The following is a 26,560-nucleotide window of genomic DNA, read 5'->3' on the forward strand; positions in this document are numbered from 1 at the left end:
CTCATTTTTGTGAACAAGCTACTGTAAGTTAGGCTTTTCATGCTGTCATTGATCTTTCAAATGTGCATTGAACTGTCTGTGACAATGGCTGATTCATGGTAACCAAATGTTCACATACATGCACTAAAACAGTTTACTGATCATAATTACAATATTTCTTATGTAGATGTTTGGGGGAGTTTTATACTTATTGTTTTAAAATGTTTAGCTGTTTGCCTTCTGACAATATTTAAAGATACATGTACTTACCGGCATGTACAAAGTAGGTAGGCATCTCATGCTTACTGCTCTAAAAAAGTTTTAAGCTGCTTTCCATGTGAGAATAGTTATTGATTTTAAGTTAGTGATGACCGGTAAAGAAATAGAAAGCATTGTATATGCCCTTTTTAAGACTGTTTCAAAGTGCTTAGCTGTTTTTTTTTTCTTTTACTTCTATTTCAAGATATTTATAATATTTCTTTTGATTCCATGGTGCCATGTGACATTGTTGAAATAAATAATTACATAGAGCTTGAAATGTGTGCATGCATTTTGTTTTGTTTATTTTAATCATTCTCTGTTTTCCATTTTCATTTTTCATTATACAAGTAACTAGTGAGAGGGGGAAGTTTGCTTGTTTGGCACAACATTTTAAATGCTTGTTCAAACAAAGGCTTTCATGATCAGTGAATGTTCACTGGCACTTCTATTTGTAAATAGCATGTAAAGACTAGGCAAATTTACTATTTTGCCCTCCCTTATTTTCTTGCAAATACTGGCCAAATATGGCATTTGACTATATAGCAAACATAACCAAACGAAAGCAAATATGGTATTTCCATCAGTGCAAATCCTTCCTTTCATGAGGCAAATTTATATATTTGCCTGCTATTTACTGCGAAAGTAAAATTGATTTTTGTTCGTATTTGTCACGCTATAGTAAATGTGTGCAAACATCAAGTTTATTTCATGTCCAAATATCATCAAAGCGAAGTAAACTTCACTTTTGTAAGTATTTGCTATCAATATAAATGCGGAGCAAAGACGATATTTACTAGATCTTTGCTTTACTTGCAATTTTACAGCAAACACAAAGTTTGACTTGCGTTCAAATATGATCAAAGCTAAGCAAATGTAATATTTTGCAACATATTTGCTACACGTGTAAATCCAACTTTTCGTCTAGCAAATTTAACTATTTACCTCACCTTTACTACAACAGAAAAGCTGTCGCAAATGTACAATTTATCTTTACATTTGCTACCGGTATGAAAACATTGAGTAAATGCGGTATTTACCATATTTGCCTTGTGTGCAAATATAATGCAATCATGATATTTGTTTCTGAGCAAATTTGAGCAGTGTCGTTCAAATATGGTATTTACTTCATATTTGCTACGATTTTGCTAGGTTGTAAATCCGTTTTTTCGTGCAGTGTTTTCACCTTTTAGCCACCCAACGCAAGTCAACACAAGTCTTGCTGTTTTATACTTCAAGGTCTGATTTGCAATTCACGCAGTAGCATATAACTGGCTTCGTTTGGCCAGCCAACGAAATTAAAGCTTGTTCGCAAGTTCAACTTGTGACTACTTGCGTCCACTTGCGTTGCTGTTTGGCTTGGGCTTAAGATCTGAAAGAACCAACGCTATGTTTATTTGCCGTTGTTAAACTTGAATGGCATCTGGTCTTATCCTTCGTGACGGTTTGTAGGATATGGCAGCATTTTGCTACAAAAGTATTTTCCTCTGTTAAGGAAAAGGAATCGGCTTAAAACGCATGTCCAGCAGAAAAATTATAACAGCCAAATATAATTTTTATACCTAATCGTACCTTTTTGGTACGCTTCGGTGGCATATCAGGCGAGTTTGGTCGAGCCATGGTTCGTATTTTGGCGAGACGCAGTCGAGCCAAAATACCCATGGCGAGACCAAACGAGCCTGATATGCAGCCGAAGCGTACCAAAAGGGTACGATTAGGTATTTACCGTACACAAATTCAGCCAAAAATTCGGTTATATTTAACGCTCTGTTGAAGCCATGCTTGCCAGGTACGTAGTGCAAATTGTGTTGACCTGCTTGTGTTGATACCTTTTTGTTCTTCAACACTTTTATCAAGTTCCTCTTCTGCCTTTTGTTCCACTCGTTTGTTTGGAGTTTCATTCTTTAAATTTTCAAAATCAAAATTTAGCGAAAAATGTGGAAATTCCAACTCCATTGTTTCAGTCTGAATGTTTCAGTACTCGTCGGCAAACATCACGCAATTGGCGAGCGCGCTCAAGTTTAGTTTTGGCGGGAAAGTTTTCCTACTTTAACTATCGCTTAACACCAGCTAAATTTAAATTACGAGGTTCTGTTTTATTCGTAAAACCTCTTTTCAATTCATCGCTCGGTAACACTACTTTACTTCAAAGTGACTATGATATGGTGGCATATCATGTCAGTGACTTGATATCGTAGGATATCAGGACAGTAGATCGCGCTTCTGATTGTGGCTACTTGCGAATTTGGGTACGGTAAGAGTTAATAATCATATAAATAATCAGCAACTGGAATGTGTTGCTCAGAATTTTGCGTTGACGAAAGGGGAATATTACTGAAGAATGCGAACAGAGGAAAAATGATATAGCTAATTTGACTAAAACACCTTTCAGACCTCGGCCGCTTTTAAATTCTTGTGAAAGCAATCGCCGTTTCCAGAGATACGAGAAAGTTTTGAATTCGCGTATCCCCAGGCTAACCATTTTAAAAATCCAACTTATCATCATAGTCGAAGTGTCATCTGACACCCAATAGAATAGCCCCATTTTTAGCGTATCTCTTACAATCAATTTGGTTTTTAAAAAACGGTCCTCATTTAAGTCGGATCGGGCTGTATGTTTGTCTGATAAAGTCTTGTAGAATAAGTTTGAGAATATTAGTAATTTTTAAAATTCGTTTTGTTGTACTAAGACTGAAGGGAACGCCATCAGTAGTAAACACTAATACATTATTCAAGGTAGGTAAAATTTCTCCCTGTTTGGAAATGAGCTCTTAGGAAACGACTTGATAAGGAATATACCGTAAGAATTTCACTCTGATCAAAATTTTGGTTTCCACTCTAATTAGAACTTATTTTATTATATAAACTGCAGTGTTTTCCAAGGATTTCCAACCACGAAAAACTGTAATTAAAAACTGTGGGATATTGATGAATTTAATTTTTTGATACCCGTGTTCGACCCTTTCACTTAAATTTGTTAGTGTATAGTCGAAACATCTTCGGATCTTCCTCGAAAGGCTTCTGGAAACTTTCGAAGACTTTCGAAGAAGAATACCTTCTACTGTCATTTTTTTTTTACAACTCGGTCGATGTGTCCTTCAATAATAGAGGGGCTCAATTTGCGATTAGATAACGAAAGACCGTTTCGGGAATTCAGTATCCTTTGTTGCGATAGCTCGGCTCAGTTTGAGTATTCAGTATCCTAGGTTTCATAAGATCGGCACTGATATCGATAGGGTATAAGATAAGGAAAAAGCTTTTAAATTCAATATTCTATGTCCCGAAAAATCGGTCGCGTTTGGGTGCAATATGAGGGAAAATCTTTAATTCTGCGAAGTTCGTCTTCCAGTGACTTAATGAGCGTTAGGAAATTAAAACTGCAAGCTAAGAGGGAGATTCTCAAAATTGAAGTCGATGAGTCGATGAGGCCCCTTTAAAGCTTCGTTTGTCTGTTGTCCTATTTCAGACCATATGCTGTTACCCTTGAGAATTTTTTATTTCAATTCAAACATATTCAAGTGGAAAGAATTGAATAGTTTTTTTTTCAGGCAGATAAGCAGCAGTCATCTGGAGAACATCACATGTTTTAAAATTGCAATTAACAGAAGTACGAACTGATAAAAAAAGTCAACTCCAATCAATCAGAGATTTCGAGACCCTCATTTTAAAGAGCTTTTAGCCTTTAGATCCTGTCAATAATATGTATATATCTAGTATATTTCAATATTTCTAAGGTTTTAATATTGTAATGCGCTATTGGTCATTTTTATGTTAAAAAGCGGACCATAAATTAATAAATTATTATTATTGTTAATTATTGAATTTTGTTTCTTCTTCAGGTATGATGGCTGAAAGTGCGAAATCAGAAGACAAAAAGCGAACATTTGAGTTTGACGACATATTTCAACATGTGTCATCTTTTGGCAAATACCAGAAAATTTTGTACTTCTCTCTTTGTTTGATGTCTTTTCCTATGGCAAATCAGTTTTCCTTGCTAGTGTTTGGCTTTGGTACCCCTGGGTTTCACTGTGTCACGCCAAATGTCACGTGTGACGCAAAGAAATGTTGTGACGGATGTACGTCATACGAGTTTGACGGACCTTTTCACAGCACCGTGTCAGAGGTGAGTACTTTTAAAGGCTGTGTTTTTACCTGATGGCCATTTTTCCAACGTTTAATATGAGTTTAACGGAAATATCTTGTTTAGCATCCGGAAACGCTTCACCCATCTCATGTATTTATGGGATGGGTGAAGCGTTTTCTGAATTTTGGAGGATTTTTGGGAGGAGACAGTTTTTCTCAAAGGATTAGTGAAATTTAGAGAAATAAGAAATATTGGAGATTTAATGTATTTTTAAAATTAGAAGTTTATTAGTTATAAATTGGTAGACGGACACCAGACAGTCCCCCTGGCAACCCGGAGTGCTTTGCGTTGGGGTCAACTGTCTGGTGATGTTCAATTTTTCTTTCCTTCTTCAATCCCTCCTATAAACCTCCTAAAATTTCATTTAAATTCAGGTATAATCCCCCCGTAATGACAATCGCTACCACACCAACGAGTAGTACAAATTAAAAATGGCGAATATCATGATGCAATGTTTTCTATTCGTTTTGTTTTCCAGTGGAACCTTATTTGTGACCGCGCGTTCCTGGGTGCTACTATTCAGTCCAGTTTTTTCGCTGGAATGTTGGTTGGTTCAATTGTGACCGGAATAATGTCAGACGCCTGGGGCCGAAAGAAATGCATGTTTATTTGCAATGCTATCATGGTAAGCTGTTGTAGACAGTTCAAAAGGCATGCGCTCAAAAGACGAACTCGCTTTGGATATGAGATGGTAGCTATAACTATCTCATATCCAACAAGCGCGAGTGGAATAATTGTTTTTCATAATAACAACCAAATAATTGTAATATTCGAGTTTCCCGGTTGTTCTCGCTGACGCGTACACCTACCATGTTTGTGGTCCATGGTATGTGACCTCGTATACAGTGGCCTGTAAACCAATCAAAACTGACAGGAGCCCATAACCGGGCTCCTTGCTGTCAAAACACAGGAATTGTAATATACCATGGCTAGGTTTTGAAATCGCATAGACCACGCATAGCTCTTGACCAATAAGCTTGCGAGAAGTGTCTCAGTGATTGTAAAAATGGTATTTTTGTTGTTATTTTAGCTGTTAACCGGATTCGGGTCAGCATTTGTCCATTCCATCCCTTTGTTCGTGGTTCTCCGGTTCATGGTTGGCTTTGGTCTTATAGGAATCATGTTGTCGCGGTATATCTTGTGTATGGAGTTGGTTGGACCCGGCACAAGAACAGCCGCGGGCAATATTAACTTTTTCTACATCAATGGCTTTCAACTGTTGTTTGTACTTATCGCTTATTTTGAACGTGACTGGAGGATCCTGATCATGATCGTAACTCTCCCAGCGATCTTGTTGTTTCCGTTTTGGAAGTAAGGAAGTAAAGCGTTATTTAGCCGGGAAGGCGCTGAGGGTGGAGGAAAGGGGGGGATCATGCTTCATAGTGTGATCTCCCAAAGTTTTGTCTTTCTTTAAAATCTTAAGGTTTTTGAACATACTTTTATTGTGTTCGCGATTTTCGAAAATCAATTTTGAATACTGATATAGATTTTTGACCTTCTAGAAAAATTTTTCAAATGTACGTATGGGGTAATTTTGGTATGAAATAAGGTCATAATTGGCTCGCGCTTGCACTAAAATTAACATTTTCAAGATTTTTTGCACACCATAAAACATGTAGTATACAATAGAGCTATAGAGCAAATTCACTAAATTCACCATGGAGCGAATAATTTTGAGGGGTACATTGTGTGGAGGTTTAAATACCCCTCCCCCCCCCCCCCCCACTCACCCACGCTCAGTACGAAACTAAACCCAGGCTTCATAGAGTTAAAATAGATTGCAAGTAGCAATGTCTTGAGTGCACACCCAAATGCAAGTAACAGAAACATGGTGCCATTTCTTTATGTATCTCCTGAAACATTTCATCGGTCCAATTTTTTATTTTCTCACAATCTTAACCCTATTCAGACCGGGGGGGGGGGCTTTTGAGGCCCGCGCTGACTTTGAACTTTTATAACTTTTTTAAGATTTAACCAAACGCTGCCAAACTTTCTGAGTTGTCCTAAAATTTATCTGCCTACAATTTGGTAGGGGTGGATGATGTGTCAGGAACTTGACATCACCATGGCAACGACATTTTGACAGGCATGTTTTCCCAAATTTGTAATTTTGCGTGTTTCTGTTAATAAAAATCAACTTGAATGGAATTATTTCTACATTTTTACGGGTTTAAAGCACATTTTTATTTATTTTGAGTACTTTGCAGTGATTTTGGGTGGTTTTCTGGCATTTTGAAAAAATTTTGAAATCCAAGATGGCGGATCCAAGATGGCGGCTGTTTTGACATCATGATGTAATTGTCACGTGATGTGACGTCACCATCCCACGTGACGTATACCAAAAGAAAGAGTTTCGGACATACAATACATCCTATAAGTTTCATTGTGATTGCTTAAATATTCTGGAAGTTACATAGAGGGGGCTTCCGAAGCCCCCCCCCCCCCCCGGTCTGAGGAAGGTCCAAAAAAGCCCGGTCTGAATAGGGTTAAGGCGCGTTCGTTTGGGATCAATCCGAAATAAGAATAATTGGAATAACACGAGTTCACGTCCGTTTGGCTGCTCTTCCCGTTTCGGAATACTTGGAATTCCATTCCAGCTGTTCTGCTCCCAGGAGCAGAACAGCTGGAATATATTCAGGAATATATTTTTATTCCAGAATACTCCCAAACGAACGCGCTCTAAGTTTCAAAAGGTCGCTAGATGTCTCACTTTCTCACAAAGCTACTCATTCACAAACTCACTTAATTAAAAATAAATAAATAAAATTCTCACTTACTCTTAATGTTTACAATTTCTCTCCTCTTCTGACCTGTAGAAAGATTGTTGACAATACTAGCTTGACAAGTTGACGAAAACCAAGACCACACTTGTAAAGTGCTAAACTTTTCTCCTTCTTTGTCATTGCTTTGTGGTTAACATTTTTTACAGATGTATTCCAGAATCCCCTCGATGGCTCATCGCACACGATCGCCTGGAGGAGGCTCAAACCATTATGGAGCGTTTTAAAAGAAAGAAGAAAAAACCTGTAGACTCAGAGGTGTTACGAGCACTCTTGGAGGATATCAGGAGAAACCAGTTAGAACGAGAACGTGAAGCTACGAAATTCACACCAATCGACTTGTTTCGTACGCCAAAGCTGAGAAAATGGACGCCGAATATCTGCTATCAGTGGTATGAAATATAGATCGTTTTTACCAAAGTAAAAAGATCGCTTGTCTTGCATCGAAAACGTAAACAAACTCAGACATTTTAGAGACGATGGGAAGAAACAAACTGCCCAAATTTAAACTCTGCAGAGTTCATTGCAATCAAAAAAATGGTAAAAACAATATTCGGAGAATTACAGAGCTTAGTATGGGTCCGCTATATTGGTGTACCAAAGTGATACACCAATATGGCGGCCAGAAAGAAAAATCTGCAAGAAGAAAAACAGATTTCACTATCAATGACATGAGCTGCCGCTTCGGAATGTTTTAGTTATCATTTTAAACTCTGAATAGTATATCTGGTAGGATTTGAAATGTCAAAAGTGTTGGTTTCTGTAACATTGGGCCTTTTATGGGTATAAAGTTCACTGTGTTTTTCCAAATTTCAATTTCAAATTTGACTCGCATATCAATTGAACATAACACTAATTTTGCAGGTTTGCCACGGCACTGGTCGGTTTCGGAATGTTTATATTTATTTCTCAACTGGTTGGCGATCTTTACGTCAATTATACCATCATGATGCTTGTTTCAACGCTCAGGATACCTGTCAGCTGGATTCTACAGCTTAAGTAAGGAATAACATCTTCTTTTTCTCAGTTTTTCGACGTCTTGATTACAAATGCGTGCTTCTTCAAATAGAAGGTCAAACAATGTATAACATTCATTTGTCTTTATTTGTATGTATATCTGTTTGTTTCTAGTAGGATTAGTAACTGACTATGTACCTAACTTATAAACCGTCATTTTTGCTTCATACACATGCCACTCATCGACAAGACTTATCCTAGCGGTTGACGGGGGAAGTTTGCAATTAAAGGGACTGTGTCGTGGATTTTAGCGAAATTTAGGCATGGGAAATGACCATCAAATTCATTAAAATATAAAAATAACCTTTTAAAACAGTGAAGGAACACACCAAATACAAATTAAGGTATGGATGGCCAAAAACGACGAAGATTAAATTGGATTGCGATTTGGGTTTTTGAAATATTGTTGGGCTGAACAGTTTTTAAAGTTAATCTTGTCTGCTTGTAACTTTAGATTATAACGCCTGGGAGACAAGTTTGGTTGCAATGAAGCTATATATGGTTTTGTCATTCAGACCTAAAGAAGTAACTTCTTAGCGAACATTAAGTTTCATAGCGAGTATTTAGCAAAACTAAATAAAATAAACTTAACTCATCCGTGACACAGACAGTCCCTTATCTGCAATTGTCACATTAAAAAACTTATTTAGCCAAGCTCCCATGAGCCTCCTCAGTACGTCTCAGTGGACGAGCACGCATCGGACGGGTGTTCTCAAGATAGTTGGTTCGATTCTTGTTTCTTTTCTCTCAGTAGGGTCTTGTGCACTGACGTAATAACATGTCTCTCATTAGATTTGGACGCCGCATATGCCATGGTATCATTATGATTTTGGTCGGGATTATCTTCTTACTGGTTTTGCTGGTGTATAAAGGTAAAAGAAGGACTATAAACTAAATGGACTTCACCTAAATTAGTTTTAATCTCGACAGTTTTTTGACACGTTTCGAAATTATTATTCTCAACTCAACCGATTTATCGCCACAAAGCTTTAGAATATACTGAATAAAGTGTTTTCCTTATCTTATACCAAATCTGGGGCAATCCAATAAAACACAGGATACTGAATTCAAATGCCCCTCTATCTTATACCAAAACGGAACCGCTCTATTGCGATATAGCGAAGGCCATATCGATTACATGGGTGATTACCCTCGTTCTCGAAGAATGTGGCTTTAATTTAAGCTCTTTGAATTAAATGAGTGCTAGCCTTTATGGCTATGAAGATTTGCGACTTGGATAATGAACTACAGGTTATAAGCCCCGCTAATAACTCTCCCCCCTCCAGATGCTATGACAAAAATCCGTTTTAGAGACCTCCCTCCCCCTTGATATAAGCCCTATATATTTATGTTCTAACGTTTGCAAATTAAATTACCAGCGTGAAGGAAGATTTTAAATATGGAATCCAGATAAAAACGCTTTTTTTATATTTTTGGCCGCATATTATCCCCCATCGAGTGCAATGGAAGTCCTGTGTATGACAAGTGGTTTGCAATGCGATTTTTGTAATGAAATGTAAAAATTATGACAAGATATAATATCCTTTATTCAGCGCAATGATATATGTTTTCAGATTCTCCCGTGGCAACCACAGCACTGTCTATTTTTGGATACCTTGTGCTTGATTTGACTTGGTCGAGTGTTTATCTGATTACATCTGAGCTCTTCCCAACCGTGCTTAGGTAGGATTTACTCCTCCTCCTCCTCCTCCTTTTCATTCTCCTTTTCCTCTTTCCCTTTCTTCTTCTTTCAGACCTCTCCGTCTGTCTTGCTATCTACTCTCGCAGCTTAGTATCTTCCCAAAATAATATAATCTCGTCCTTGTTTTTATCTTTTCAGGAACACAGCTTTAGGAACAGGATCTATGAGTGCTCGGGTTGGTGGAATCTTAGCTCCATACGTCGCTTTGATGGTACGTGAGTCTGTAGTAAAATGGAGCACCTCTCAAGCAGAGCTGGTAAAGTAACTCGAAATAAACATCGCCGGAGAAGCAAAATCGCCAATCCCGGCTCGCTGTCGGTTTTTTGTCGACTTTGATAGAAACCTCGAGCTTGCCGTCTTATTGTTAAATATATACCGTCAATTAACTCTCTCTCGTAACGGACACGTCTACAAGGCGTACACCTATTAGTTAGTTTAGTTAGGTAGATAGCTTTTTCATTTTATTTATTTTTATACTTTACATGTATGCTGAAGGATTTTTAACCGTGTTTAAATAAAGTTATCTAATCTAATCTAACCTCTGTAAGACGGACATCTGGTGTTGGTCCCGTCCCTACCGTTTTTCAATCATTTTATGTAACTAAACTCCCATACAGGAACTGTGTGTCTAAGTGTGGTTTTTGTTTTTTTTGTGGGGGTTATAAAAAATAGTAAAAAATATACGACGGACATCTCTCTAAGACAGTCAGCTTGAGCCGGTCCCGACGGTGTCCGTCTTAGAGAGAGTTGACTGTTATTACAATTTTTTTTAATCCCAAGAATTAAAACAATTGTAACACTTTTTCTGTCAAGACCTTTTGGTAAATCGATAGTTATTAATACGACTGTGAACTTGTCCTTGACCTTAACAAGATAGCGCATGTTGTTTGCCTTCCTAGGGTCAGTTACCAGGACTAAGCATTGCGTTCCCAGTTGTCATTTTTGGTGTGCTCGCAGTTCTTGCTGGGATATTGATGTACTGGATTCCAGAGACGCTCTTCTCACCAATGCACCAAACCATCGAGGAAACAGAAGCAGCTGAAGATGATTATGCCATACCTTGCTGTGGCAAAAGGGTTCACCTTCGTAGGCCCAAATCACGCCAAGTTATATGGCTTTAAACGTGGGATAAAAGTTAAAGGGACAGTGTCACCAAGGTTTAGTGCTCAGTACTTGAAAATGCAGTGAAGGTGTTGGTATTAATTTCAAACCCACTAGTATTAGTCTGGCTTTGCAAAAACTAATGCCTTTTTTTTGTTGATCAAAGGCAATTTTGTTGATCAGTAAGTGCGCCCTCGCAGTTCTAGCATAGTTTACACAAAAACTTAGACGCAAAAGCAAAAAAAAGGGGAAGAGATATTATAATAGAGGAGAAAGAGGGGGGGGGGGGGGAGGGGGAGGGTTAGGTGGAGGCGTTAAGTGTGTGAACATGGTTAGTGCTGAAGGTATTCCAAAATACCTTATATAGATTGTGTTTCTCATCCAGCATTAATGGTCAAAAGGTCCTCTTCTCTTAGGGAATACCTTGTGAATATATTGGCAATTAAACAATTCGATACCTTGCTTTGGTATTTGATAATTATTCGCGGAAGTCTTCAGATTTATCTAGATCGGGACACATCTGTTTACTCTGGGTATAATAAAATTTATAATCGAAGCAATTTTTATTGTTTCTTTGTTTCTTTGTTTGCCAAAGTAGAATCAATAAAGCAAAATTGAAAAACACACATTGATGCGTATCTCGTCAGCAGAGCTCGTCAAATACTCAGCTCGACCGAGCGCGTGAAAGCAGTAGCGGGCGTTGAAAATGAAAAGCTCTCCTAAATAAAAACCAGCCCCGAAAGACCAATTGGACAACCAAGTTGTCTTATTTTAATGATTGCGGATACTCATGATCAAGTTACAGTAAATAAATATTCCATAATGCTTCGTTCATGGTAAAGCCCTTAAGTCTCGGAAGTGGGGAGGCAGGGATGGCTCCGTTGTGAAAACGGCCGCCTCCCACCAATGTGGCCCGAGTTCGATTCCGCGGCCAGGTGCCATCTGTGGGTTGAGTTTGCATTTGGGTGTTTTTAGCAGGTCATACTGTTGCTATGGTGATAAGTGACGTCGTGAAAATGACCACAACTTGTTCAGCAATGATTGGACATTTGTTAATTTTACGTTTCATATCATTATTGTAGCAGCAACTGATAAAAGATTTGTAGTACTGACCCATCATGAAAGTATAAGAGCTGGAAAATGCTGGAAACCGTTGCATTCCCATCATGGGTCAGTTGTTGGACGAAATTCCGACAGCGACATCAGGACAATCCCAAATGGCGACATGACAGGATTTAAAATTCAGACGGTGGACATGAATAACTTCCCTAGCAACGGCCTCATAGCAACACAGCGACAGTCGTGTCATTTTTGCATGAATAAACGCTTTTCCGCGTTTTTCGCCCACTTGACGTTAACGGGAGCCTTCACATCAGATAAGAGAATGAATAAAAGATAAATCTTAACCTGCGATTCTCGTGTCTTTTGTTTTGAAGCGGCCATTTTGAACTTGTAGTACGCAGTCTGCTGGTGGGAGGTCGACGGAGGTGTGGAATCGAAAAGGTGGAGAATCTGGGACGACTAAAACTATTTGTAAATTAATTCTCGTGACCACCTCCGATTGTTCTACGAGATTTGTGTGGTGAAAAGCCATATTCTAAGAGTTCCGAGCGGTTTCCGAAGATTTCTCGGTTCCAGACCTCGCAGCAGCTGACCGCGTATAATTTATTCGGTTTCAGTTCACCTAGAAGCGCAACGCGTATTTAAAACTAAAAGTGCGTTAGCAGGAAACAGTATCCTTCATTCGTCCTCCAATTTGTAGTAAGGCCCTCCTCTGCGTTAACTATGCATTGCGCGTCTGGTTGATCCAACGCTCGATACGTTGTCCTTCTTCATTCGTGACAAGTGCAGGTCCCACAATTGGTGAGTACAAATGGCTTATTTTTAAAAGCATTTTATGATCTTTAGCCAAGAGACGATGATTTATAGAGAAGAACTGATTTGTATAATTTAATTCTCTTATTACTAGGTTAGCAAATAAGGTTAGTTCGTAGGTAAGACTATGTGCCTTACTAATACCAATAGGTCGATTGTTATCGTGAAAGAAGACTGTAAATGAAGACTGTTTGATGTAGCACACGATTTATATGATCAACTTTTTTATTTGTTACTGTCTCGTGGTATTTTGCAACAGATTTGGTCGGATAATTGTTCTCGCGGATAGAGAAAGAAATGGTGTTACAATTAACGCTGAACAACCACCAATATACACATTGCCGTTTTCGACGCAATGGACAGACTGTGTTTGATGTACCTAAAATTTCCTCATTATTCTTTCTTATCAAACGAATTGCAAATGATGGAAAAATACCTCTACTATCCGTGACTTTGTAACACTGAGGGATTGTAAATGGATAAAAACTGTTAGCAGAAAACCGGATTGGGTCGAAATAAAGCAAAAACATGCGGCCCAAGCTTAAGGTTACAGAAATCTAGCAAAATTTGATGAAAATATATTTAAATTCGGTTAAATAATATTTTATTCGACAAAATATACTTTCCTTCGATGAAAATTTATTTTTATTCGATAAAAAATATTTTTTCATTCGATGTAAATATCTTTTCATACAATAAAAATATGCTCTCCTTCCATAAAAATATATATTCTAATTCGATGAAATATATTTGCATTTAACAAAATGTATATTCATTCGACAATGGATATATTTACATTCCATAAAAATAGTTTCATTCAATAAAATCACTTGGTAACATTGGGCTTCGTCGCATAGCTTAAACCAGATACTCGTGTTCATCTGTTCGATATCGGGGAGTAGAATAGTTTGAATGCTACTGTTATTTACTTTATTATAGGAAATTAACGCGTCATGAAATTAACGCGAATTTCAAACATTCGCGTTAATTTAAGTCGCGTTGATTTTTGTTAACGTTAATTTCCGCACCGTTAATTAAGTGGAGCGTTAATTTTCATGACCTTAATTTCAATTATTTTGGCCCCAATTTCTCGTTACAGTCCAGACGTTCTTAACTGCAAGGAAAAAGCATTATTTTATCAGGGTGGAAATCTGCTGCTGTCCCTGATACTGCAGAGAACGCTCGAAGTGGGAAAAGTACCACAAACACGTACATTGTACATTGTACGCCTACAAGTGTTCAAATAAACTTGTTCCTGTTGTTAACGGCGCGTTAATTTCCTTCATTTTGAAATGTTACCCCCTCTTCGCGTTAATTTCCTTTATTGGGAAGTAACTTTTCCTTCAATTCGCGTTAATTTAAGTCTCGTTAATTTCAAATTCCTTAATTAGTACAAGTGTTAATTTCCTATAATAAGGTACTTGGATTTTACTTCAATAGCGGTGTTTTTAATTAGTTGGACATGACGTTGAGTAGTCGGTCTGATTTCAGCCATACGACCAGGCCTAACGTTACCATGTAATTTTATACTTACAATTTGTCGCCGAAGGCAAAGTAAATATTGGTGAATATTTTTAAAAGTTCGCCAATGTTCACTTCGCCTGAAAGGAATAATTGTTTTAGTATAATTTTCAGAGGTGAATATCAAGAACCACAAAATGTAAAGAAACATAACGTGGGAACAGCTCGCTTGCATACATGTGAACCAGTTTAATACATCGAATGCGAACTCATAAGTAAAGCAATCGGAATACCCCCTTATATTAATTTGCATGCAGTAGTCATTGCGCACATAACTCTGTTTCTAACTTAAATTTTGTTTCTATTTCAGGTGTGATGGCTGAAAGTGCGAAATCAGAAGACAAAAAGCGAACATTTGTGTTTGACGACATATTTGAACATGTGTCATCTTTTGGAAGATACCAGAAAATGTTGTACTTCTGTACTTGTTTGATAGCTTTTCCTATAGCGAATCAGTTTTCCTTGCTAGTATTTGGCTTTGGTACCCCTGGGTTTCACTGTGTCACGGCAAATGTCACGTGTGACATAAAGAAATGTTGTGACGGATGTACGTCATACGTGTTTGACGGACCTTTTCACAGCACCGTGTCAGAGGTAAATATTGTTTATGACAATCGTTGTCACACCAATCAGCATTACAAAAGTAAGTAAAACTCAACATTTTTTACGCGTTTTTCTTGCAAGTGGCACCTTATCTGTGACCGTGCGTTCCTGGGTGCTACTATTCAGTCCTGTTTTTTCGCTGGAATGTTGGTTGGTTCAATTGTGACCGGGATATTGTCAGACGCCTGGGGCCGAAAGAAATGCATCTTTATCTGCAATGCTATCATGGTAAGCTGTTGTAATCAGTTCTGAAGGCAAACCACGGACATCTAGGACAAGCTAGTCCCTTTATAAATTTGAACTCAACTTTTGATACAGTGTATTGTTGTTGTTTTTTCAGCTTGTAACCGGATTCGGGTCGGCCTTTGTTCATGCCATCCCTGTTTTCGCGTTCCTTCGGTTCATGGTCGGCTTTAGCCTAGCAGGGGTCATGTTGACCCATTATATTTTTCTCATGGAGTTGGTTGGACCTGGTACAAGAACTGCCGCTGGCAATATGACTTATTTTTACGTCAACGGCTTTCACATGTTGTTTGTCCTTATCGCTTATTTTGAACGTGATTGGAGGATTCTGATCATGATTGCAACTCTGCCAGCGATATTGCTGTTCCCTTTTTGGAAGTAAGTGATCGAAACGCAGGCTTACAATGCTTGTAAAATATATATAAAAAAGTATCATTCTGTCGAGTGCCCACCGAAATTTAGTGATCCAAACGCAGGCGTCAAGTACCTATTTACTGAACATACACATTGTATAATTTTGTCTTGTGTAAACGCCAAAAAAGTTAGCAGCAACGATGTCAACTCAGTCCTATGCACTTTCCTTCACATACGCTAGAACTTTTGTTTTTGTTTGTGTTTGTTTGTTTGCCTGTTTGTTTAAACGTCATTTTTTTTTCTTGAATACGCTGGTGGTTAAATGGTTGAAACATTAGCAAAAGCTGCACGTATGTATTGTAACTCGAACGCTACATAATTCAACATTTGTTTTCATAACTGTCACACGAAGATGATGTCCAGATGTTCCGTCAAAACAGGTCTGAAAAATTAAAAAAAGTCGTTTTGTTTTTGATAATTTCAATTGGAATTAACATTTTCCACAGATGTATTCCAGAATCCCCTCGATGGCTCATCGCTCACGATCGCCTGGACGAGGCTCAAACCATTATCGAGCGTTTCGGAGGCAAGAAGAATAAACCTGTAGACTCAGGGGTGATAAGAGCTCTGTTGGAAAATGTGAGGAAAGAACAGCTAAAAGGAGACCAAGAAGCTAAGAAATACACACCGATCGACTTGTTTCGCACACCAAAGCTGAGAAAATGGACGGCGATTATCTGCTATCAGTGGTATGAAATGATATTACTATTTTTGTTTATATTAGATTATAGTCTAAAACTGTTTCGAAGCCATGCAGTAGAACAATAGCATCAAGAAAGAGAGAGGTTATTAATCTCTTGATCGTCAGTCCACCTGCATATTCTTAAAGAAAATGGATGGCGATTATCTGCAATCAGTGGTATAAAATGATATTATTATTTTTGTATTAATAAGACAACCAATTAAATTTTGTATTAATTAGACAAACATAACGTAACGTAGCGTAACGTAACGTAAGTAACATAACATAACAGAACATAACATAACATAACATAACATAACATAACATAACATACATAACATAACATAACATAACATAACATACATAACATAACATAACATAACATAACATAACGTAACGTAACGTAACGTAACATAACATAACGTAACGTAACGTAACGTAACATAACATAACATAACGTAACGTAACGTAACGTAACGTAACATAACATAACAAAACATAATATATAATAATATATAATAAATTAAAACAACATAACGTGTGTTCGGGAATATGAATGCTAAACTACTAAAAGAATTAAAACCTGTCATTGCCGCCAACTTTACCTCGATATTGTAGGCGAAATTATGCAGTAATGGAAACAATGCTAGTGTATTCGACTTGTCAGCGTCAGCCAAAAATTTCCCAAAATTTCGTTTGGAGTGAAATTTTGCTCATCATTTCCAAAGCGTATTAAAAAGCCCTAAACAGTTTCGAAATAATTATGTTTGCATAATATAACATACAGCGCGATATATTACCTCATTTGAAACTCGTATCGTACACTGAACATTGATTTTGCAGGTTTGTTGTGGCGCTGGTCTTTTTCGGGATGTTTATATTCATCTCTCAACTGGTTGGCGATATTTACGTCAATTATACCATCATGATGGTTGTTACAACTCTCAGGATACCTGTTACATGGATCCTATACCTTAAGTAAGGAGAAGCAATTTCCATAGTCCGGTATTTAAACCTCTTGCAATTAAGGGACAGTGTCACCACAAGTTAGTGCTACAAATGCAATGAAGGTGTTGGTATTAATTGGAAATCCACTAATAGTGGCCTGGCATTGCTAAAATGTACTGTACTAGTCATGAGAATTGTCACAAGGTGGTTTGGCTACGGACGGATAGGGCAGTAGTGGCCTAAAACTTTTGAAAAAGTCGGGCAGACGTTTTCAAATGTGACACTGCCACTTGGAAAAAAAATCACTTATTCACGCCTTGGAGAATGAATTTATGCCTTTCTTTGTCGTTCAAAGGTTACTTTGTTGATCACTGGGTGCACCCTTCTTATTCTATCATTTTACACAAAACTCAGTTCTCGTGATACTTTCCCTTTAAACGCGAGCCCGTCTTCAGTTAAATCAATAATAATAATAGTAATAATAATCATTTGTATAGCGCCCTTTCCATACGTTCAAGGGCGCTTGACAATGTTAAAAAGTAAAATATTAATTAAATAAATTACAATTTACTTTGAATTTAAAAAATAAAATATGATTAATATAAAAAGGCCTCTCTAAGACTTGATAAATTTAAAAAGTAAAATATTAATTAAGTAAGTAATTTACAATTTACTTTGGATTAAAAAATAAAATATGATTAATATAAAAAGGCCTCTCTAAAAAGCAATGTTTTAAGTTCTTTTTTAAAAACGTCAAGTGATTTAATAAGTTTAAGTTTCTTTGGAAGCGCATTCCATAGTCTGGGGGCGGCAACTTTAAAAGATCGTTCTCCATAAGACTTTAAGTTTGTTTTCAGTACAACCAACAGATTCATTGATGATGATGATCTAAATCGTTGAAAAATGTCTAGTCTTTTTTCTTCGAGTTAATGTCTGGTAAAAATCTTCCTTTGGTTTAATTAACCACACTTAACGTAAACATATTTCGACACTAGAGACTGGAAGTTAAGTAGCGATATGCAGATAGTTTGTCTCATTTAAGCCTAGCTCCCACGAGTAGTCATCTGCACCTCAGTGTAACAGCGTCCAACCGGTGGGCAGGAAGTCATAGATTCGACTCTGGTCTAGAGACTGCTGGGACGTTTTTTTCCGAGCAGCTACTAGCTTGTGCCACTAACGTATTTGCTGTATTTGTTTTATTTCTTAGATTTGGTCGCCGCATTTGCCATGCAATTATCATGATCGTGGTAGGGATTACCTTCTCACTGGTTTTGCTGGTGTACCAAGGTAATAGTGGGCATTCTTCTGTTTCATATTGCTCGGTATAGTTGAACTAAATAAATCAAGATCGATCAAACGAATAAACTCGATTGGGAAAAGTCCAGTCGAGCACATTCAGTAAATCTAAGATCAGAATTGCTCAAAATACCAGACATTTCACAACGGAAATTCTTAGCATGTGAGATTAAAGGGAACAAGTAGAAATACTCTTTTTAATGTGAGATTTAAAATGCGAAAAGTGTGAGATTTAAAGTGTTAAGAGTGACAAGACATAATCAATTCTTACAATATGTTATTTCAGATTCTCCCTCGGCAACAACAGCACTGTCTCTTTTTGGATACCTTATGATTGACTGCACTTGGACGAGTGTTTATCTGATGACGTCTGAGCTCTTTCCAACAGTTTTGAGGTAGGTTTCATTCATTAACTTTCTCCTTCTGCTCCCCAAGCTCTTTCTCCTCGTCCTCCCTTTCTTCCTCCTCATCCTTCTTTTTTCTTCTTCTTTTTCTTCTTTTCTTCTTCTTCTTCTTCTTCTTCTTCTTCTTCTTCTTCTTCTTCTTCTTCTTCTTCTTCCTTCGCCACAACCTTCTTCTCCACCAGTTCGTCGTCATGGTTTTCCTCCTCTTCCTTCTCCTCTTCCTCCTCCTCCTCCTCCTCCTCCTCCTCCTCCTCCTCCTCCTCCTCCTCCTCCTCCTCCTCCCCCCCCTCCTCCTTCCCCCTCCTCGTCCACTTCCTCCTCCTTCTCCTTCATCATTGTTTATCTTTCTTTTTCCTTCCCTCTTCCTTTTCCTCTTTCTACTCCTCCTTCTTATACTGAGCTTATGTTAATCTAATGCAAAATAAAGATTTATTTTCGGAAATGCCAGTATTTTCTACCCGAAGCATTTAGCATCTACCAGGTTGCCTTTTGTAGCTACAATCTTTTTTCTGCCTTGTTACAGAGTGGCCCTCAGTAGGTTCTGTTCCTTCCCCAGCCCATTGGGTATACTTTTGACTAGCCTGCTTGTAGTTGATTTTGTTTACGAAAACCGGCTTGCTCCAGTACTCCGGCGTAAATTACTTGTATAGCTAAGATATCAAGATGGTAAAAAACAGCATTCATTTTTCATCCTTTTTGGGGAGCATTTAGCCTCGGTATTTTGTACGACATACGCTTGGAACTCTCTTTGTGTGTTTCAGGAACACAGCTCAAGGAACAGGATCTATGAGTGCTCGGGTTGGTGGAATCTTAGCTCCATATGTCGCTTTGATGGTGAGTCTGTGGTGCACTGGAACGCCTCTCAAACAAACATATGATGTGCGCTAGGGATTCGATATAACTCTCGCTACGGCGAAAAAATTTCACAGAAAATATGTCACCTGATAAAACTATAGAAACGAGAAAAACAAAACCGACTTCCTCCCAACATCCAGACATACACATGCAAAAAATCGGCAAAAATGCATGGCTCCACTTCAAGATCATGTGACGCGAACGCGAAAACAGTTTCCGATCAAACAGACGTATATTTTCCAGTTTTCTTGTCGTATCCGCAACTTACTCTTGCGACTGACAAATGGCATAATTAGGGCACTATCTGCTATGTGATATGTTGCTAGTGTCGTATGGCTTGTCGACATACACAAGCTAATCTTAATTACATGTTCCATTTACCTCCCCAGGGTCAGTTACCAGGTCTAAGCATTGCCTTTCCAGCAGTCATTTTTGGTGTCGTCGCAGTTGTTGCTGGGATATTGATGTACTGGATTCCAGAGACGCTCTTCTCGCCAATGCACCAGACCATCGAAGAAGCAGAAGCAGCTGGAGATGATTATGGGATACCTTGCTGTGGCAAAAGGTTTAATCTACAACGAAAGCAAGAGGCTGAAGAAAACAATGCGGTACAGGTCTCACGAAAGAATAGTGGCGGACAGTGAAGTCACTCATCACGCACTCATTTGAATTAATTTCCATTTCGCAAGATGTGAAGCCGGAATGTTCCATAGCGACGACATAACACTGCAGAGATCATGTTGCGCCCCCGCGCCTATCTGCGGACATATTTTCGGCGCGCAATTAACAGCCAATCAGAGGTACTACACGAATCAATGCAATGCATGTACGTCATCAGTATGGAAACCAGTAGGAGATTAGAACAGGCCTGCAAAGAGCGGACGGGGCTCCGAAGGTTTTTAGGAATAAATAAAAAGAAATTACATCTTGACAGTTGTAGGATGAATGAATAGTATTTCATTTAAAATGTTATTCTCTTTGAGCCAAGTTAGAATTTTGATATGTTGTACTGCATAGTGGAGCTGAATTGTTTTGATTACCCTTCTAGAATTCAAAAGCCTGTAAAGATATAAGGTACTAGGGTTCATTGCTAAATTGTTTAAGCTTAGATTTTGATATATGGTGCAAGCACGTAACGTGTTTTCAATTTGTAAAAGGAAATAGAGTAGGTCATTTTTGCATGAAGAAGCCTGAGATTTTCTAGACACTAACCGTTCGTTTTCAAGTGGATCTGCAGTATTGCAGCTCACGTGTTTTTCTTTTGTTATTTTGATGAGAAAGTTTTGGAGAAAATACATGTTACAGGGTCCCAAAAGGTCTTAGGGCTCCGAGGCTCCAGGTCCCCCGAAAAATAGGGTTTCTTGTTTTACTGCAAAATATCAGTAATGTAAGGGCTCTGAGCAGCAAATCTATAGGGCTCCAGGCTCCACAGCAAAATAATCAGGGCTCCTGGAATCCGGCGGTCTCCCGTTTGGAACCCTGAGGTTAAAATTTACGGGGAACGGGCGGGGAGGGAGGGAGGTACAATACCAATTTTCCTGTGTCCGAATTATGGATCTGGCGTCATATGTGGCGATCGAGTTTGTTGTTGCATTTTGGTTGTCGTCCTTGCTTCGAGGGTTTAAATCCGCATTCTCCGGTTTTCCACACTCCTAAAAAACCAGAACTCCAAATTCCAATTCGATCGGGCGTGTGTCCCCGATTAGTAAGCCTTATAGGCATGTAACAAGCTAGATGTTTAGTTGAACCATTTCTCCTGTCAAGTTGATAGATTAATTTTAAGTTTATAAATTGATGGTGCGAACTGAAAGAAATTTTAAAGGAATATTTATTGAGTACATAAAAAATAAAATTTTAATAAAAACACGATTTATCGGCTACAGCGCTCGATCGTGTGAGCCTTTAATATTATTTGTAAAATTCATTAACTATTCATAAGGGTGCATACCAATCCCAGCACTGTATTCAGATCACATGTACACAACTATAAACCCCAATACAAGTCAAGCAATAGAATTAACTTTTGATACAGACTCCTGCTCAGCTAATTAGTATTCATTAACTTTTGATACAGATCTCTACTGATTTGCATAACAAAACTCTTTGCATTCAATTTATATTTTTCATTTCACAAGTAGAATAAAATATTCGCGTCCGATCTGTATGGCCGTTTACAATGGCGAGCCGATAGGCGAGCCATTGTAAATGCCCATAGAGATCTCCCGCTCATATTTTATCTAGTACGTCAAAATTGTTGTTGGTAGTAAATTAATGTTAATGTATCTTGCTCCTACTTAAATTAATGACAACATATTGGTAAGGTATATGTGTGTTACTTACGGACGAACGAACGAACAAACAAGCGAGCGAGCAAAAAAACAAAAGAACGAACGAAGAAACAAACCAACCAACCAATTCAACCAACCAACCAATGATACACGTGTAACGCTGCCTTGTCCCTAAGCGCAGGTCGGCCGGCCGGTTAAGCGAGAAGGCGGGGAAACAGGGAGCGCGGGGGTTGATGGTTAGGGTGCATCAGTCGTACAGCAAGACTTTCTCCAAGTCGTTCGCGTCTCGTTTCTTCTCGGAGGACGCCTGGGGACGAGATAGCGTTTTGCGAAGGAAAGGGAGGGAACGGTCTGAACGGTAACGAAGGAACGAACAACTGAGAAAGATCGAACGAAGGGAGCGAGCAAAGGAAAAATGAAAACTTTCTTTGCTTCAAAATACAGAAAGCAAATATAATGCTAAATCAGTCAATCAATTGAAACAATCACGTGTCTTAGATCGAGGCCTGAGGTTAGCTGCTCAGGGGTTCGTTTCTCTGTGAAAGCTAACAAGACACATTTTAGTGTAAAAAAATGCCTGCGTTTAAAACTTTGTGAGAAAAAAAATTAAATTTTTCGAGGCATTTAATTAAAATAAAAAATATTTCGATTTGGCATAAAAAAAAAAAAAAAAAAAAAACCCCCCGAAAAACAAAAAAAAAAGGGGGGGGGAGGGGCCCCGCGCCGCTTAGGGGTGTAAATTTCGGATTTTTGCTCTCGCTTAGGGTGTTCCGGGCAAAACATCAATATTTTAGCCATAATGGTCTCGTTTAGGGTTACACACGAAGAGATATACAGATATAAATTCTATTCTTAGCTTCTTGGTACCTTTTAGGGGTCAACAAAAGGTTGAGCCACACCCAGATTGGTCTCTTTGTGGGGTTCTTTTTAAAATTTTCGACGAGCATCCCCGTCCGTTCCATATAGGAGTCCCTCCCCCACGGGAAACGAAACGTCGAGAACACAAAAGTCCCCTGCGTACATTTTTGAACATAAATCTGGCTTTTATGAATCAAACCAAAAAGGACTTTTTTGTGTCAGCTCTCGAGTTAATCTCTCATCAGTCCTCGTATGGCCATGCTCGATGACAGTTCTTCGCTCGTCCAAATCCAGGGATTCCAGTTTTCGTATAGCCCGGGCTTTGAAATAGCTACTCAGATACTGTGATATTGTCGCATTAAAAGTTCCGTTTCGTAGCTGCTCAATTTCTTTCATTGTGAAGAAGAAACCGAAATTTAATGCCATGACGCATATCTAGCATATTATCGATACAATAGGGTTAGCGGTTGAAGCTCTATCTCGCTGCACAAGATGATTGGATTCTGAAGACGAGGCCTGATCTTAAATTAATTAATTGTCAAAAATAACGAACAGTTGTTGTTGTTGTTTTGGCTCAAAACGCTATCAGGTTGAGAGGTTTAAACGCCATAAACTTTGTAAGGGAGTCTTATGGGGAGTACCAAGTCCCGTTCCCTCTTTCCTGGGCCCTTACCTCTCCGGTTGTTCCTGAATTTCGAGGTTTTGAATTACGAAGCGTGTAGAATAAGACTGGAAATTGGCTGGCCGAACTATCTAAAAATAGTATAAAATGTTGGCCAACTTTTCAATGATCCTCGCACACCACTCTGCTCGCTCACATTACTCCGTTTCTAACTTAAATTTTGTTTCCTTTTAGGTGTGATGGCTGAAAGTGCGAAATCAGAAGACAAAAAGCGAACATTTGAGTTTGACGACATATTTGAGCATGTGTCGTCTTTTGGAAGATACCAGAAAATTTTGTACTTCTGTATGTCATTGATTTCTTTTCCGTTAACAAGTCAGTTTTCCTTGCTAGTATTTGGTTTTGGTACCCCTGGGTTTCACTGTGTCACGCCAAATGTCACGTGTGACATAAAGAAATGTTGTGACGGATGTACGTCATACGAGTTTGACGGACCTTTTCACAGCACCGTGTCAGAGGTAAGTATTCTTAATGACAATCGTTGTCACATCAATCAGCGTTACAAGTTAATCCTTTGACTCCCAAATTTTTCCCCAAAACGCTTTTTTTAGCCGCTAAACTGAATTTTGGTACATGGTCTGTACCTCACTTGCTAGAGACTTTTACACTTCAGCACATTTTGATAAAGATTTGTGTAAAAACGTACAATATGATGCATGCCATAAGCCACAATTTGGACTTTTTTTGCTGAACCGTTCCAATTTTTGGCCCCTTTGCTTCCTTTTTTTCTGCCTTCTTATTCTCCTTACTTTCTACTCTTCATATCTTCTTTGGCCAAAAAAGTTTTGACGTTATATTGGAAAACACTGAAAGGGGACCTGACCAAGGGACTGGCCGTTAGCACGAGACAAAATGGATTGTGCGAAGCCGAGAAGCAACCGAACAAAATGAACAGTCCAGGATGATCAGCTCTCAGTCCCGATCCACTGACGGCAATTGATGACGTCACAAGTGAATGCACCTCAAAATAGCGCCTGAATGCGCGTTTAGGAGTGAAAGGGTTAAAGGGACTGTCTCACGGATTTTAGCGCAAAATTTAGGCACGGGAAGTGAGTATCAAATTCGGCAAAATAAAAAATTACTTATTAAACAGGGAAGGGAAATTTCAATAACACGAAAGAAGGTATGGGTGGCCAAAAGTAACGAAGAATGAAACGGATTGTGATATGGGTTTTTTAAATGTTGTTGGGCTGAACATTTTTCAAAGTTAATCTCGTTTGCTTTAACTTTAAATTATAATGCTAATTATTAGACAATTTTGGTTGCAATGAAGCTATGGTTTTGTCGTTTTGATCCAGAGAAGGAATTTTTTTTTTAAATTAAAGTAAGTTTCATAGCGAGTTGTCGGCAAAACGTAATGAAATAAACTTAACTCAGCCGTGACACAGTCCCTTTAATGCAACCTTTTTCAAAAATATTTTTTTTAAATTTACTGCATGCAATACAAAAAACACCTCTCCCACTCATTACTTTACTAATTATAATTTAATGGAACTTTTTTCATAATAAATGGGATATTTTGTACGCCTGCTTTAGCCCAATGCTTGTAGAAAAAAGTGTTATTGGCAATTCTGACTAATAAGTTATTCCATATCATACTGTCACTGAAGTCGCTGTAGTTAAAGTCTACCCAAATTTCAAAAAAAATGGAGAAAGCCAGGCCATCTTTGATATCAAGTTTAATAACGTCTTTTTCCAAAGGTATAAAAAAACTAATTTTCCTCCCCCACTCTGAAAGATTGAAAACGAAAAACCCTTACATCTGGGCTTTCTATCATCACAAATATACTTAAATATCCACGCGATCTTTACAGTTTTTCTGAATGACGTTAGGTCCAACATTTTTTACCACCATCACCATAAACAGCACTTGTTTTGTTTTGTTTTATTTTATTTTTTTTAGTGGAACCTTATTTGTGACCGCGCGTTCCTGGGTGCTACTATTCAGTCCTGTTTCTTCGCTGGAATGTTGGTTGGTTCACTTGTGACCGGGATAATGTCAGACGCCTGGGGCCGAAAGAAGTGCATCTTTATCTGTAACGCTGTTGTGGTAAGATTGAAAAATTGAAACAATTCCAAACTATAATTTTAAGAAAAATATGACGTTATCAATTATGACGTCGTATAGTGACACGTTCTACATAGAAGGCTTTCAAAATGATTGGCATGTTGTTTTTTATTAACCTACCAAGTTTCGCAAGCAGACGATCAACATAAACAAAGTTATTAAAAATCTCTCCCAAAACCCAATTTTAGATGAAACATTTGGGGGGGGGGGGGGGGCGTGGTTTGGCCCCTACGTGGAAGAAAGCCGCAAACGGACATCTAGAGACCTGTGTCTTTTAATTTAAAATAAAAACACAGCTTTTAATACAGGCAGAAACATATCACCTAAGGTGATAGGCTTCTGATACAGGATATTGATGTTTTTGTTGTTGGTTTGCAGGTTGTAACCTCATTCGGTTCAGCGTTTGTTCATTCCGTCCCTTTTTTCGCTGTTCTTCGGTTCGTGGTCGGTTTTAGCCTAACAGGAGTTATGTTGGCCCATTACATTTACCTCATGGAGTTAGTTGGACCCAGCACAAGAACAGCCGCTGGCAATATGATTTACATTTACGTCAACGGCTTCCAATTGTTATTTCTCCTGATCGCTTATCTCGAACGTGATTGGAGGAATCTACTCATGATTGTTACTCTGCCAGCGATATTGCTGTTTCCTTTTTGGAAGTAAGTGATCAAAATGCAGCCGTAAAATACCTGTAGAATTTACTGAACATATACGCATTTTTGCCTTGTTTGAAGTCAGCGACAACAATATCAGGTCTTATGCTCTTTCGTTTACTCTAACTTGGGCTTTTTGGTGGACTGTTTGTTCGTTTGTTTGTTCGCCTTTTTTTTAAAAAAAAGTAA

General features: G+C 38.3%; 2 protein-coding genes and 1 pseudogene across 3 annotated transcripts in view; all 3 read left to right on the top strand.

Moving 5' to 3' along the window:
• The window catches only part of LOC144642680 (organic cation transporter protein-like), a 54,134-nt pseudogene that overhangs the window by 21,909 nt on the left and 5,665 nt on the right, over nt 1–26,560 (top strand). The window contains exons 2-4 of the transcript XR_013568764.1: nt 23,825–24,108; nt 25,554–25,700; nt 26,097–26,377. The product of XR_013568764.1 is annotated as an organic cation transporter protein-like (transcript). The remainder of the gene's footprint in view (nt 1–23,824; nt 24,109–25,553; nt 25,701–26,096; nt 26,378–26,560) is intronic.
• LOC144642679 (organic cation transporter protein-like) lies at nt 1,804–11,248 on the top strand. The gene is made up of 10 exons (XM_078501706.1): nt 1,804–2,973; nt 4,077–4,360; nt 4,860–5,006; nt 5,412–5,692; nt 7,311–7,553; nt 8,026–8,160; nt 8,971–9,050; nt 9,753–9,861; nt 10,019–10,091; nt 10,780–11,248. Exons 2-10 carry the CDS (start codon nt 4,079–4,081, stop codon nt 10,999–11,001), a joined length of 1,572 nt encoding a protein of 523 aa, XP_078357832.1. The 5' UTR covers nt 1,804–2,973; nt 4,077–4,078; the 3' UTR covers nt 11,002–11,248.
• On the top strand, nt 12,503–20,749 carry LOC144642675 (organic cation transporter protein-like). Its single transcript, XM_078501700.1, has 10 exons — nt 12,503–12,844; nt 14,688–14,971; nt 15,062–15,208; nt 15,321–15,601; nt 16,084–16,326; nt 17,163–17,297; nt 18,475–18,554; nt 18,850–18,958; nt 19,729–19,801; nt 20,212–20,749. Exons 2-10 carry the CDS (start codon nt 14,693–14,695, stop codon nt 20,464–20,466), a joined length of 1,602 nt encoding a protein of 533 aa, XP_078357826.1. The 5' UTR covers nt 12,503–12,844; nt 14,688–14,692; the 3' UTR covers nt 20,467–20,749.

This window comes from Oculina patagonica, chromosome 2 (assembly GCF_052425735.1).
Source record: "Oculina patagonica isolate OP01 chromosome 2, crgOcupat, whole genome shotgun sequence".
Classification (NCBI taxonomy): Eukaryota; Metazoa; Cnidaria; class Anthozoa; order Scleractinia; family Oculinidae; genus Oculina; species Oculina patagonica.